This window comes from Nanorana parkeri, unplaced genomic scaffold, assembly GCF_000935625.1.
Source record: "Nanorana parkeri isolate BGI_ZX_2015 unplaced genomic scaffold, ASM93562v1 scaffold53, whole genome shotgun sequence".
NCBI classification, from domain to species: Eukaryota; Metazoa; Chordata; class Amphibia; order Anura; family Dicroglossidae; genus Nanorana; species Nanorana parkeri.
In genome coordinates this window covers 2,098,562-2,113,355 of record NW_017306321.1, presented here as the reverse complement: position 1 = coordinate 2,113,355, position 14,794 = coordinate 2,098,562, and the positions used below count along the sequence as shown (strand labels likewise).

The 14,794-nt window shown below is 43.7% G+C and overlaps 1 protein-coding gene across 1 annotated transcript in view; it reads right to left on the bottom strand.

Moving 5' to 3' along the window:
- EVA1A (eva-1 homolog A, regulator of programmed cell death) overlaps positions 1-2,667 on the bottom strand; it is a 278,261-nt gene extending 275,594 nt beyond the window's left edge. Inside the window, exon 1 of the mRNA XM_018575472.1 lies at positions 2,534-2,667. Within this exon, the coding sequence (XP_018430974.1) occupies positions 2,534-2,633 (100 nt within the window). The 5' untranslated portion in view covers positions 2,634-2,667. The remainder of the gene's footprint in view (positions 1-2,533) is intronic.
- Between the last annotated feature and the right edge of the window lie 12,127 nt (positions 2,668-14,794).

The following is a 14,794-nucleotide window of genomic DNA, read 5'->3' as shown; positions in this document are numbered from 1 at the left end:
AGTGGTTTTCAGTTTTGATGTGTAGGGGCTTGCTGTGACCCCAGTGCGCCTGAGTTCACCCAAGCCCACACAAAACTGTAACTGACACCCCCCCCCCCCCCCCTCCGCCTCCCCCCCCCCCCTCTTCCTGGCCCAATCAATTGCAGCAGGGGCATTCCACACTCTATTGTGATCTGTAGCTATGAGGTGAGGACTGCCCCTGCCACAACCTATTGAACAGGGAGGTGTGTGTGTTAGGCTCTGTTCACACCGTGACGCACGTTTTTACCGCGATTCGCGGTAAAAAAACGTGCAACAAACGCGCGTTTCCAAGGGCTACTTGGCTGTATCCCAATAGACATGCGGGACAAAAACGCCGCAAAGAAGCTCATGTACCTTTTCAGGCGTAGGCCGTTTTTTAGCGCGTTCAGACGGGCTGAAATACGGCAAGGTGTGAACCATACCCATAGGAAACAATGGGATTTTCATGTTTGAGCGTTTTGTAGAGCGTTCGAAGAGCGTTGAACGCGCTACAAAACGTACAGCTGTGAACCAGGCCTTAGTCACAATTACAGGTATGCTCTTGCAACTAAAGGTGCATTCTCTACATGCTCACTTAGTTCAAATATACTTTTTTTTTAACATAGGTGTACTTTAGGATGGCTGTCTCTTAGTATTTATCTGGCCCCAGTAAACATTACACAACAGTTTTAGTCTATCATTTAGGTATTTAAGCACCAGACCAAATAACCAGTTTCAGACCAAATAACCAGTTTGTGTATCTTTATACAGTCCTCTGCTGCCTACATAACACTATATTATTAGACCAATAAATAGACAATTAGACACTATTACTTATTGGTTTACACCATAACAGGTAATATTAATTTACTGTATGTTTCCAATGTGCATTACATGACTTGAAAGCCCTGTACCCATAATGTTACACCATCAATATAGAACATCACTTACATAAGTTGGGGTGTATTTGGAGACAACTTGATGATGACTGAAGATAGATAGATAGATAGATAGATAGATAGATAGATAGATAGATAGATAGATAGAAAGATAGGATAGAAAAAATGACGACCACCATAAATATGGTTGGCACTTTCAATTCCCACCAAAGTCACTGTTAGTGTATATGTTCTTCCTATGTTATTATGGATTGTCCCCATAGTTCAAAAACATACCGAGAGGTTAATTGGCTTCCACCCAAACTAGCCATATGCTGTATGTGTATGAGTGAGGTAGGGACAATAATACCTTTGGCAGTAGGGATGGACATTAATGGTTCAATGCTCTCTGTAAACATCTGTAGAATATCATGGCACCATATGAATGAGTTAAAGAGATAATGAGACAATTGGTTAGAAGCACCAGTCTCCCCATGCTGGTACTGGGAGCTATATATATGAAAATGATTCCCATCGCTTCCAATATTTCTACTTTATTAAACATTGCCATTACACCATAAGCACATTTTCTGTCAATGTGAACCTATCCTATAATGGAATTAGAGGTAAAAACTAAAGAAAACCTAAATATATATATGACCAAGCTAACACAGGCAGCCCACTTGTTATGTATCGCTCAGCTTGGGCTGGTTTCAACCCTTCCATTTTTGCCCGATGCATATTCCATTGAAATCAATGAACATCAATGGGCATCAAAGCGCACATCAACACCCCTCATGTTGCACGGTAATACATTGACATAGACTATGACACACATTGATGTGCAATGTAAACTGCATTGCAACATGCATTAAAATGCATGGCAATGTGTGTTGACATGCGTTTTCATGCCCTATCCATTGATTTCAGGTATAAATTGCACTGAAACGCAAAGGTGCGAATGGGCCCTTAGGAATGTGTGTTCATGTTCACGAACCGAGGACCCCAATCACAGATCTCAGTAAGATATTAATTTGCCAGTTTGAAAAGATTTACAGTTGCGTATAGAGGACCAATCTTTATTGATTAATCTAATTATATCCAGTGGGATGGTAATCATATGGCTGTTGGCTAAACTGGGGAAAGAATTAACCAATCAAAATCTTATTGTGTATGCCCACATGCCACATCACATGACCACCATAACAGATACACCATGTGTATTCCCACATGCCACATCACATGACCACCGTAACAGATACGCCACACAGGTAGGTTGGCACCAGAGGTTCATAACCAGTATAGAAATTTTAAATACAGAGTCTGCAGCCACTAGGAAATGGTAAGAAGGAAATAAGTTGCTGGAAAGTTTTCCAACAGATGCAGAATTACAGTAACTAGACACAATACGGTTGTTTTACTGCCATCACTTAGCCCGGTGAAGCTGTGTTCAGTTTAAATACTCAATCACATGAAGTTGGATTTAAACAATAAATAGGAATTTCCTTTGCGCATGATTGGATCATTGAGCTTTCCTGGGCTCAGTAAACATTGTGCTCCTTTAGGAAATCCAGCCTAGTGCATTGTGATGTTAAAGGAAATCCCCTTCCCTCAAGAGGGACTGCAAAGAGAAAGAACCTGAGCACGTTTCCTACCTGAAAACTCGGATGAAGTTGCTGCCAAGTTGCCTAAAGCTGCAATGTATATTATCCCCAAAGCACCATAAGAAATGTGAGTCGTCCCATAGATTCCCATCCTTAGCAGATCACAGTCTGGCTTGTTCAGAGCAATGTTGTCCTACTCCTGAGATGGTGCATGCACTGTGCTAGTCCCATTGCTCAGGGCACAGGAACATTCAATCTCCTTCCCTGGGAGGCAATGAATGGATCAGACACAGACAGTGCTGAAACTGTAGCAGCAGGCTCACATCTACCTGTAGGGACAGGCTCTCTGCTGGGTCCTAGCACCAGCCAACCCTACTGCATTTATTCCCCGTGACAGGTCTTTGTGTCACAGTTGGTGGCCAGCTGTCTCTAGAGCAGCCTTTTCAACTTTTTTAACATGGAGGAACCCATGAAATAGCTTTCAGGTTTCAGGGAGTCCCTGACAACAATTATATATCTATAAACTCACAGTACATTAGTGTGTTGGTCCATGGGAAGAATGCTCCTTACATCAGTGGTCAGTGGGAAGAATGTTCCTTACATCAGTGGCCAGTGAGAAGAATGCCCTCCTAACAGATAGCTAAAAAGATCATTAGTATCAGTGGTTATCCGTGATGGACTACAATCTCAGTTTAGTTTACTCATTTGTATAGAGATTGTAGTCCATCCCGGGAGTGAGCTTGGAGCGGTGACTACTTTACAGCACACACAGGGACCATGGGGAACAAAAGTAACCCCCCTCCAGAAGGAAGGACAGTGTCCGCACCAATTCAGAGATGATTTGAGGACCTACAGCCGAGTGATACACAAATAAGATACATTCTTGGTAATAGCTAAGGTACTTGAATGCATTTTGAAGATTTAACTCCTGATTTAATGTCACTCTAAGGAACCTCTAGCTACCTCTGGAGGAACCCCATAGGTTCCATGGAACCCTAGTTGAGCAAGGCAGCTCTAGAGAGTTCCAGGTTTTCCCTTTTCCTGGGAATGCTAGTTTGTACATACCAACCTCAAAGTGCCCACGCAATCTTATTTTGTACTCCTAAAGGGGTCCATCCACCCAAAAGTGATATTTTAGCTAGGCGTGGAGCATGCTGTAAGAGTCAACCCCTTGAATTTATTTAGTCCTAAATTATCTTAATATTGAGATCTCCCTGCCATAAATTTCCAAATCTGTTTCTGACCACCTCAGTGTGTGCCAGCTCCTTCTGTTACGTTATCCATTATATAAAATATATGAAAAACCCAGCAGCCAATGGCCACAGCAAGTATCCAGACCTGGGAATTCCCCTTCCTTCCTTCTTTTTTTTCCCCTTCCCTTTTTTCTTTCTTTCTACCTACCTTCCTTCCATCCAATCCTTTCTTCCCCCTTTCTTTCTTCCATTCCATTTCTCTTTCTTTGTTTTTTTCTTTCTTACCTATCTTCCTTATCCCTCTATTCATTTCCCCCCTTCCTTACTTCCTTCCTTCCATTCCATTTCCCCCTTCCTTCCATCATTCCTTCCATCCATTCTTTTTCCCCTTCCTTCCATCCTTCCCCATCATTCCTTTAATTCGTTTTGCTTGTTTACAGATAATTCCCACCACGTATCACTTAGAACATATTCTATGTTAATAATAATAATCTACCGTGTTTCCCCGAAAATAAGACAGTGTCTTATTTTTTTTTTTGCACGAAATAAGACACTAGGTCTTATTTTCGGGGGATGTCTTACTTTCGGGGAAACACGGTATTATTTAATATCTCATCATAAATACATTTGTTTTTCATTTTCTGCACTGTGCTGGCAGATCTCATTATCAGTTGTAAACTAGATTTGAACACTGTCTGTCCTAACAAAGAACTAAAGACTTAGGGGTTATTCACAAAGCTGCCGAAGGCAAGCCGAGTGAATGACCCAGCCGAAGCCGTACATCGACTGAAATCAGTCATACATCGACTTCAACTCAGCTGATCCAACATCTCGATCAGCTGAGCCGAAGCTCCGGCATCTCACTTGCTGCCGTTCGCCCCATTCTCAAAGAGGCCTAACGGCAGTAAGTGAGTAGCCGAATGCCGCCAAGCAGAATAGAAAATAAGTGGGGGGGGGGGGGGGGGGGAAAAAAATTTTTTTTTTTTTTAAATCACCCAAAAGAAAAAAAAAAAAAAGGGGGGGGGGGGGGAGGAGTAAAAAAATTATTTTTAAAATGTAAATAAATTGGAAAATTAAAAAATTAGTAAACATATTCTAAAGAAAAAAAATGATAATAAAGATTTTTTAAACAAACGGGCGGAGCTAGCCATGACAGCTAGCTCCGCCCAATTGCTTTCTATAGGCCGGCACTTGCCAGAGTCTTCTAGCAGGTCCCGGCCAATAAATAACAACTGAGCAGAGGCGGCTGTGACGCCACGGCCGGTTCCACCCAGTTGTTACTTTTTAATGACAGATCAGCGTCCCCAGGTCATTTGGGGGATGCTGATCTGTCATTGCAACTGGGCGGAGCGAGCCGAACGGCCGGCCTTTAGCACGGCTGAGCAGCTCGACCGCCTTTAGCTGCTGTACGGGCTATTGTGAATAGCCTGTATAGCAGCCCTTCGGTGCTCCGGCGGCCGAAAACAGCCGAAGGATCAGCCAAAGCTACGGCTGTAACATTCGGCTCAATAGTGAACAATCCCCTTAGAAGCATTGCATGTTAACCACTTGAAGTCAGCGGTGTTAAACCTCCTTATCATCCAGGCCATTTTTCAGTATTCAGCGCAGCGGTACTTTGACTTTGGCTATATGTGAAACAGCCGGTAACGGCTCTCTGCAGTGCACAGGTTTTTTCTGCCCGTGCGCGCACGCTAGGGGGCGGGCGCAAGCAGAAAAAAAAATGCACCGATACCAGTTCAGATACCAGTGCCGATACTTGGCATTTTCATGAGAACTACCAGGGTTGCAGAGGATTGCAGCTGGGACCTGGCTCTGGCGCTCCACCACTGTCCTGAAATCATTCGTTTGTATTGTTTTAGAAAAACTGTCACATGACAATAAACAAAAATGTATCAGTACCTGTATCTGTGATGACTTGGACAAGTATCAGTATTTGTACTTGAAAAACTGGTATCGGTTACAGCAGAGATGTACAAATCCCAGGAGCTCCGTGTGCTCCTTACAAATGACAGCGGCCTCCTAACTTTTAAATGTTTCTCTAGTCTAGTCCTGGAGCTGGAAAAGTATCTGTACATGTACTTGTACCGAGTACAGTACTTGGTATCGGTGCATCTCTATTTTTCGGTACGCTGTGTGAATGGGAACATATAACAAACATATAGGGGGGTTCTCAAATTTGAGTGAAAAAGTGGAAATACACTTGAGGTCAATCTGTGTGCTTCTCACATTGTGCGAATGGTGAAATCCTCTTATGGAAAGGTGAGATCAAGAATGCCCTAGAGAGCTGGGGGTTTAGGCTTTTGGCGTTACCATTAATATGACATAACATATTAAATTTTTTTCTTTTTTTTCGAAAAATTTTGCCGCTTTTGTCAGGACCACAGGAATGGCTTTTCTAGAGAAGTTATCCCGAGCAGCAGGTGACTAGTTTTTTGAGAAGCTTCAAGAACATCGGCCACCTCAGGGGTTCTCTGAAGCTGCTGACTTCTCCCCGTCCAAGTAGATGACCTCCATTAATTATCATCATCAGCGATAAATGTGGAACATTCTTTGAAATGGGAGAGCAAAAGAAAGAGGGGGGGGGGGGAGTAAAGAATGGAAAAGGGAATATATTTATATCTACACCAAACACAAAAAAGATAACAATAATATTCAAAATTGAAAAAAAAATAATGAAAGGGGCAAATATGTTGTATTTCCTTTGGGACCTACGTGTGCATGTTTTAATGTACATCAGCATTTGTTACAATGAACATTAGCATGCGGTGGCACATGCACATCTTTTTTTCTATGGGCCTTTAGGGCCTATTGACACTGTTGTGTTTTAATGCACGCGTTCTGATGTGATAAAACGTATGTGTTGTTGTTCCCCATAAATAGAGCAGTGTCTGTTCACTTCTTGAGTGTTTTTAAAAGTATGACATATCCGTTTTCTCCTTCTTTTAGTGTGCTGGGGCACCCAGAAGTCAAGGACAATGCACCAAAATAGGTAATAAATAAATGGTCTATTCACTATAAATACTAATTTTTAAAAACTAATTGTAAAGTATATTGATATTATTAAGACCTCCATGACTTCTCCAGAGCCTCTCCCCTCCTCTGGAACTCCCAACCACAACCTCTGGCTATCTCCTACTTTGTCTGCCTTTAGGCGATCCCTGAAACCTCACCTCTTCAGGGAAGTCTATCCCACCTCCTCTTAAAATTTGTACATCTACTCCTTCAATCAGCTCATCCCTCAAGATGTCACCTTCTGTATCACTTGCCACTCCTTGTAGATTGTAAGCTCTCACGAGCAGGGTCCTTCTAATCCTTTGTTATGGTATTGTATTGTAATTGTACTCTCTCTCCGTATGTTGTAACGTGCTGCACAAACTGTTGGCACTATATAAATAATACTAATAATGATGATAATTATATATACCGTGTTTCCCCGAATGTTGAAAGCGAAGGGCACTTTTTACGGCTCATGAAAAATATCAATTTATGATATGTCACCTGATAAATAAAAAAAAAATTATAAAAACTTGCAATCCAGAATTACGGAGAAATTGTACCTAAAATCACTGCTAGAGCTGAGGTACTTTGAACTGCTAATTCGGCTACCCGTGGCAGTAAAAGAGTTAAAAGGCCACCCAGCCTACCAAGTGACACTCCACTCCCCAGTAGGATGGAGCATGCGGACATGAATGGGTGAGCTAAGCCCTTCCCCCACTTCTACACATTCCCTCCCTGCAGGAGGTCCAACTGGCATGCATGGAGTTAATTACGCACAAAGGACTTTTTTTTTTTGTTCCCTCGGTGTGTACATTCGAGTAGGAAATAGTTTTTCCCAAACTTCCCGATTAAAGGAATGCATTGAATTTTTTATTATGTATTTTATGCGTCGCAGTCTAGGTGGGCATCAAGGTTGAAGTGAGTGAGCAGAAATCTTTGATAAATAGCAGATATTCCTCCATGACACCCAATAATGAGATCCTCATAGCAGATGGGAGGCAGAGAAGACATTCCTTTATGTCAATAGATTACTTCGGTGACCCGGCTACAAAAAAGCAACAAAATATGAGGAAGGAGAAAACTGAATGAAGATTTATTATGCGGGGATGGACAATGCCTCATGGGATTTGTAGTCCCACAACAGCTGGAGGACCAGAGTTTGCCTACGCCTGCCATAGTCAGTAGACCTATATTCACATGTTCCCTGTGCTGGAGCCCACCCCTGGTCTAAAGTCATTACAAATTACAGCAGATGTAAAGCCGATCACTGAAATCTCATACGACCTTTAAAAATCATTTTCATCTTTTCAAATCTTCCAAAAAAAAAAAACCCCACTGTGCTGATCCTGCCATGGACGTCTTTTCATTTGTGCTCATGAGTTGTCACCCTGTCAGGCCCGGCTTCCAATTGGGATTAAAAGGCACCATTTCCATGCACATTACGCAGGCACAGCCAGCGGTCACCATGAGAAATGCTATGCCGCCATCGCTGGCTTTGTAGTCTTCTCTGTAGCACTGTTAGTGAATAGGAAGTTCCTTCCATGTATATGGCTGCCACCTTTTCTTCAAGTGAAACCCAAACACTCTAGCGCTACGCGACAATTTTTTTTGGGGGGATATACAGGAGAGAGCGAGGATCCGGGAGAGATAATGAGGACAGGCACCCAGGAGAGAGAGTGAGGAGAGGCAGCCAGGAGAGCGAGGAGAGACAGCCAGGAAAGAGAGAGAGCCAGGAGGGAGATAAGAGAGAACCAGGAAAGAGAGGAGAGAGAGAGAGAGGAGAGACAGCCAACAGAGAGAGAGGAGAGACAGCCAGGGGAGAGAGCAAAGAAAAAGCCAGGAGAGAAAGCAAGGAGAGACAGCCAAAACGAGCGAGGAGAGACAGCCAGGGGAGAGAGCGAGGAGACAGCCAGGGGAGAGAGCGAGGAGAGAGCAAGGAAAGACAGCCAGGAGCGAGAGGAGAGACAGCCAGGGGAGAGAGCGAGGAGAGACAGCCAGGGGAGAGAGCGAGGAGAGACAGCCAGGGGAGAGAGCTAGGACAGACAGCCAGGGGAGAGAGGAGCGAGAGGGGGGGCAGCTAGAGAGCTAGGAGAGACAGTCAGGAGAGAGAGTGAGGAGAGACAGCCAGGGGAGAGAGCTAGGAGAGACAGCCAGGGGAAAGAGCAAGGAGAGACAGCCAGGAGGGAGAGCGAGGAGAGACAGCTAAGGGAGAGAGCGAGGAGAGACAGCCAGGAGAGAGAGTAAGGAGAGACAGCCAGGAGAGAGAGCGAGAAAGTCAGGAGAGTGAGGAGAGACAGCGAGCAACACATCTGCTTGAAGCAGAACCCCTGTGCCCTTTAAGACTTATCTGCAACCTGTGTTACACACACCTCCTTGCTCCCCGAGTTCCACCATCCCTCCGTGTCCTGTGCACCTTCCATGCACTGAAGTTGGATAATGGTGAGCAAACTTCAGCTCCTCCAGCTGTTGTGGAACTACACATCCCATGAGACATTGCAAGATTTTCACAGTCACAGGCATGGTTCCCAGAGACAGATCCATCATGGGATTTGTAGTTTCATCACAGCCAGAGTTTTCCCACTCCTGCTGTAAGGGATAGTAGTCGCGCTTTAAGTACCCCATTTTCACTGGAGGTTAAACTAGCAGTACAAATAATTTTGACCTCACATAGAGTGAAGCACAAATACGAATTTTATGATATTTCCCGCGGATTTGAGTTATTTTTATGCTCCGTGGAGTAATTAAAGATTTGTTGTTGGATTTTATTGCAGAAATGAGCTTAGCAGAGACTCCATAGTGAACCACAGCGTCTGCGAGGTTACATGGTAAATAATAATTACCCTAAACCCATAAGTGGGACTGACGTTTCATTGCAGAGACAACTTTTCACCTGACAATTTTTAACACATTCCACACCGGAGTGATAGGAGAGGGCGGAAGCTATGTGATGAATGAGACCCGAAGGGCTTTAATGGCTTATGGTCCTCAAATAATTGGAGTCACAGCTGATCACATGTGCATCACAATGGCAACTGCAATCCAAATAGAGGCCAAGATGGCACCTGTGAAATGGATCTGAACCACAACTGGGTTCACACAAGATGTCTGCTGCTGTTTCTAATTATTTTGTGTACGGTGCACCGGAGAGAAATCACAAACTCAGGATTAAGGTTTATGACGCATCTACTTTATTCAGGGCGGTTTCTCTCCTTTATACACAGATAACAGGAGAGTGTTCGTCACACATATGCCCACCTCTGTTATTATACTATTGGGCAAACTAGAGGAACTGTTAGTTAAAGTCTCGTGTCTCTCGCTAATTGGTTAGTCAAAGATATCTTCTGCTTGTAGCATCCTCCCTCGGCATTCCTCCGATGTGTCCTTGGCGCGCTCCCGAATACAGGATATCTCTCTTGGTTACGCATAGCAACGCTAAAAGCTGAGTAAGGAAAGTCACAAAGCTAGGAAGCAAATTAAACTAATTCAAAACAATTTAAAACATAGAAAAGGACATTTTCTTGATCCATATTCCTTCACACCTGCCCTGGCTGTAAAGGATAGGAGGGTGCAGTTCTGCTTTATAGTGGAACTGAACCCAAAACTTTTTTTGGTAGTTTTGGATAGAGTAAAAAAAGTGTTATAACCCCCCCTTTCTGCCATTTGATGGATATATGATGGATCTTACATTCATAGAGACTTGAGGTCATCGGGAATGAAAGCCAGGCCGCATCCAAACATTAGTTGCTACCAGAACAGGAATAGAAAGAAAATCGTCCAAAGGCAAATGTCTAAAAGGGGACACTGGAAAGATATACACTCACTTCCTGTGTTAGTCTACAGGACAGGAAGTGAAGGGAAATCTCCCTACTAGACACAGATGGCTAAAAAATTCATGCAGTGCCGTCCGTCCGTTTTTTTACTACGGGCGGACGGCAAGAGGTTAACCCTTCCCTATTCTATCCAAAATGAAACATATAGGGGTAATTCAATAAAGAGCTGAAGGATCCAACCGTAGCCTCGGCTGATCCCTCGTCTCTCTTCGGCCGCCGGAGAACTGAAGGGCTGCTGTACGGGCTATGCAGAGCATGTTCGGCTGACCGAAGGCAGCTAATGTACGGCTGAAATCAGCTGTACTTAGCTGGAGTGAATAGCCGAACGTTGTTCGGCACACTTCACTTCGGCTGGGTTATTCACTCGGCAGCCTCGGCAGCTTTGTGAATAACCCCCATAGTTTGGCTTTAGGCATACTTTAACTGCAGTGCCCCCTAGTGTTGAAACATGCAATCACAGGAGCATAGCCATTACGGCCAACTATATCAGTGGTAGGCTAACTCCGGCACTCAAACTGTGGTGAAACTACAAATCCCATCATGTATATGTCTCTGGGAGACATACCTGTGGCTGCCAGAGTCTGGCAATGCCTAATGGGATTTAAAAGTTGCACCACAGCTGGAGGGACGGAATTTGCCTACCCCTTAATGTTTGTAAAAGCCTGGGGTAACTCCAGGCACATTTGCCTGCCTACCTACATTCGCCCCGCATCTGCTGGCAAAATGTGCTGGCATCTATAAAAGTGGCCATTGCACACAAATAAAGGAATTGCACAAATCTTCTGTAATTGTGCGGCTCGAGGCAAAAGCACTGTTCAAATGATGTTACACAAAGATAGATATTTTGACCAGGCAGTGTTTGTATCTGGATGGCCAGACAATATAAATTGTTAACTACAAGCTTTCCTGTGAAGAAAAAAACACTATTAAAAGGTGACTTTCTGTCATGTGCTCAGGAGCAGGGCCACCCCTATAATGAGGCGGCCTGCGGCGGTGGCCTCAGGTCGCATCAATTTGTGTCACGTTGGGGGCCTTTCCCGCCAGAGTGTCCCTATGACGCTCTGGCTGGCGGCCTGCCCAGCTCCTGGCAACCAGTGACATCAGTGAGCTGGGTGAGACACCGGACAGAGCTGGAGCCAGATCCGAGGTAACGAGCACCATCTGCATGCCCTCCCAGTAACGTGCACCATCCACATCAACCACCCCCTGCAACATCTGCACCGCCCCATTACCCCCCCAGTAACGTGCACCATCCACATCAACCACCACCCCTGCAATATCCGCCCCGCCCCATTACCACCACCCCCATCCGCACCCTAATCCACAGCCCACCACCGGGCCTCAGATGGTGACAAGTCAAGGGACACCCCTGCTTAGGATTAAATTACATTTTAGGCACTGTACACACTTGCCATGCGTGCAAGTGTGCGCAAAATTGCATTTGCGGTGCCATCATTGTTAATGGCACCCTAAATGCGGCAAGCGGGATGTAGCTGCATGAGCTTCTTTGCCGCGTTTGTCACCCATAGGGCAGTTCATTGAAATGACTGGGCTGCCCTATGGTAATGTGTGTGACTACCTTGCCAGAACACACAAAAACACACAAAAGCGGGAGCCTTTCCTTCTTGATCTTTTCGAGCCGCTCCATTGATCAGAAAAATGGATACAACCATTGTGCAGCACTAGTGGAAAAACGCCAGCGCAAAGTCTATGACACAACATTAAAAAAATGCATGGGATCTCCATAAACTATAAGATAAATAACAATATAAAATTATTGAAAAACTCCAAAAATTTATACTCAGCCCAAAGGTATTGTCCACAAAGGTTTATTGTAAGTATCCAGAAATTATCTTAAAGTGATATTAAAATCAAAAGGGTTTTAAGCTGTTTCAAATGCTGCTGAAATCTCTTACAATGGATGCTGCTCCTCGATGTTTAAACGTTTTAAGGGGTTATTCACAAAACTGCCAATGGCAGCCGAGTGAATAACCGAGGCGAAGTGAAGTGAGACGAAATATGTTCGTCTATTCACTACGTTCGGATATTCACTCCGGCTCAGTACAGCTGATTTCAACCGTACATCCAGGGCCGGCCTTAGGCCTTTAGGCGCCCTGTGCGAGAAAGCTTTACAGCGCCCCTCAGTGACCACACCCCTCAGTGGCCACACCCCCAGTAACCACACCCATTTGTCCTACTATCCGCACCATTTAAAGACTCCGATTTTGTTAAGCCGCAAACAAACATATATTAAAAAGTATGATAAAAATAAAACTTTTATTCAAAGGTATTAAACTTGTAGGCACAATATAAGTATTGTTATCAAATAAAACAACAGAAGGCAAACAATAAATGTCAAACTACAATAGAGTCTATAAAAATAAAGTGTCAGGATGTCATGCCGATCCTTTTTATAAGTAAGTGCATCTAGAAAAGTAAAAATAAAGAACAGAACACAAAACCCAGACTACATGTAAATGAATGAATTACTATATGTCCGAATATACGAGAAATGTATTCAGGCACATAATAATTTGTTTGAGAATGTGCGGCGGCCATGTTAGCCACCGGCGTGTTTTGTGAATGCGTGCCACCATCTTGGAGGCAGGGCGCATGACGTTACATGACGCCATGCATGCATGGCGTCAGGTGATGTCACACGCCGATATAGGCCCCACCATCTTGAAATTGTTTTTAAAAATGAAAATAAATAGTAAAATTAATACCTAGATATACACCAAGAAGACGGCGCCCAACACGTGCGGTGTTATATGACGTCACGCGCGCTGCCTCCATAACACGCCAATGGCTGAATCCAAAATAGCATAAAAATTTGTTTTGTTTGATGAAACGAATGAAAACGTTTTACGTTTTTGCTCATTTCATGTGAAATTCATTTTTAGTCTTCGCACATGTCTAATAATATGTGTGTGTGTGGGGGCAGTTTTCAGTTTTATAAAATATTTTTTTACATGTTTTATTATTTCTTTTAAATAAAAACATTTTCATTATTATTATTTTTTACTGTTGGGGGGGGGGCTACGGGGAAATATTAGGGGTCTAAACAGACCCCTGACATTTGCCTTTTAAAATAGAACAGAAATTGAGAACACCAAATCCTCAATTTCTTTTTCAGCAGCCTCAGCACTCAATGAATGGGAAGCACTCAGTACAGAGGCTCCGCCCCATTCATTCAGACACTGATAGTAACATATTTACTATCATCAGTTCCTGAATGGGGAGGAGCCTTTGTACTGGGGTCCTATGGAGTCACCCTTGTGTGTGCTAGTAAGCGGTGTGTGACTCCACGAACACACTTCCCCTCTCCACCTTCCTGCCTTCTCTAAGCTAGTAGATAGACGGCTGCTGGAGACAGGAAAGCCGAGCTGAGAGAGTTGGAGCTGTTTGGAAACCTGACTGTAAGTGCTTAGGCAAAAATGTAAAGAAATATTTTGCTGGACAATGTATATTTGTTTGATTTTGGTTCATTACTGAAAAAAGTTTGAGTCTAAGAGCAAGTTAGCTCAGAGGATCGGATGAGTATAACTAAACACAAACGAACACTTAACCCTTCCAGTGCAGAGGTAGTCCCATGTGCAAGGATTAGGAACCATTTTGTTCGGAGTTCTGCTTTAAATGGCTCCATTTTAATGGAGTTTGGCTTTAATCAGAGAGAAGTTCTGAGTCATTGACCGAGTCTTTGGGTCATCATGGCATGTCCATCATGTCAAGGCCTTTGAGGTCATATCAAGCTAAACATCGATGTTTGTCATCATCTTTCTGTCCAAAAGCGAGAACAAAATGCAGACAGGAATAGATCTCTGTTCTCTTGATTGATTTGTATTTTTCCTAGAATCGTCCACTTCACTGTATCAGCTGCAGGCCAAGCCAACCCTTAGCAGCATACAAATATCCACCCACGGGGCACGGGCTTGGTAATACAAAGTTCCAGCCGCTCTTAGCTAATGACAAGGTACATACATTACCAATGGTACATAAGACAGTCAATAGCCTGACTAATATTACTTATCATCCGATCTCTATGCATCCCGAGTTCTCCTCTCTAATCCATATGCTGTTAATATACCTGAAGTGCTACTCAGGGCTGAGCTTCATTGTGCTAAAGCACCACTCGAAACCGCTTGTTGTGTCGCAATGCTTTCCGATAAGTGGACGGTATTGAATGGAGCTTGTACATCCGTCCTTAGAATTCTCTGTGAGTCACTCCTCTGAGCCTTTCTGCTGCACAAAAGCTTGTTTTCTACTTAGTTCTAGATCATATATATATATAT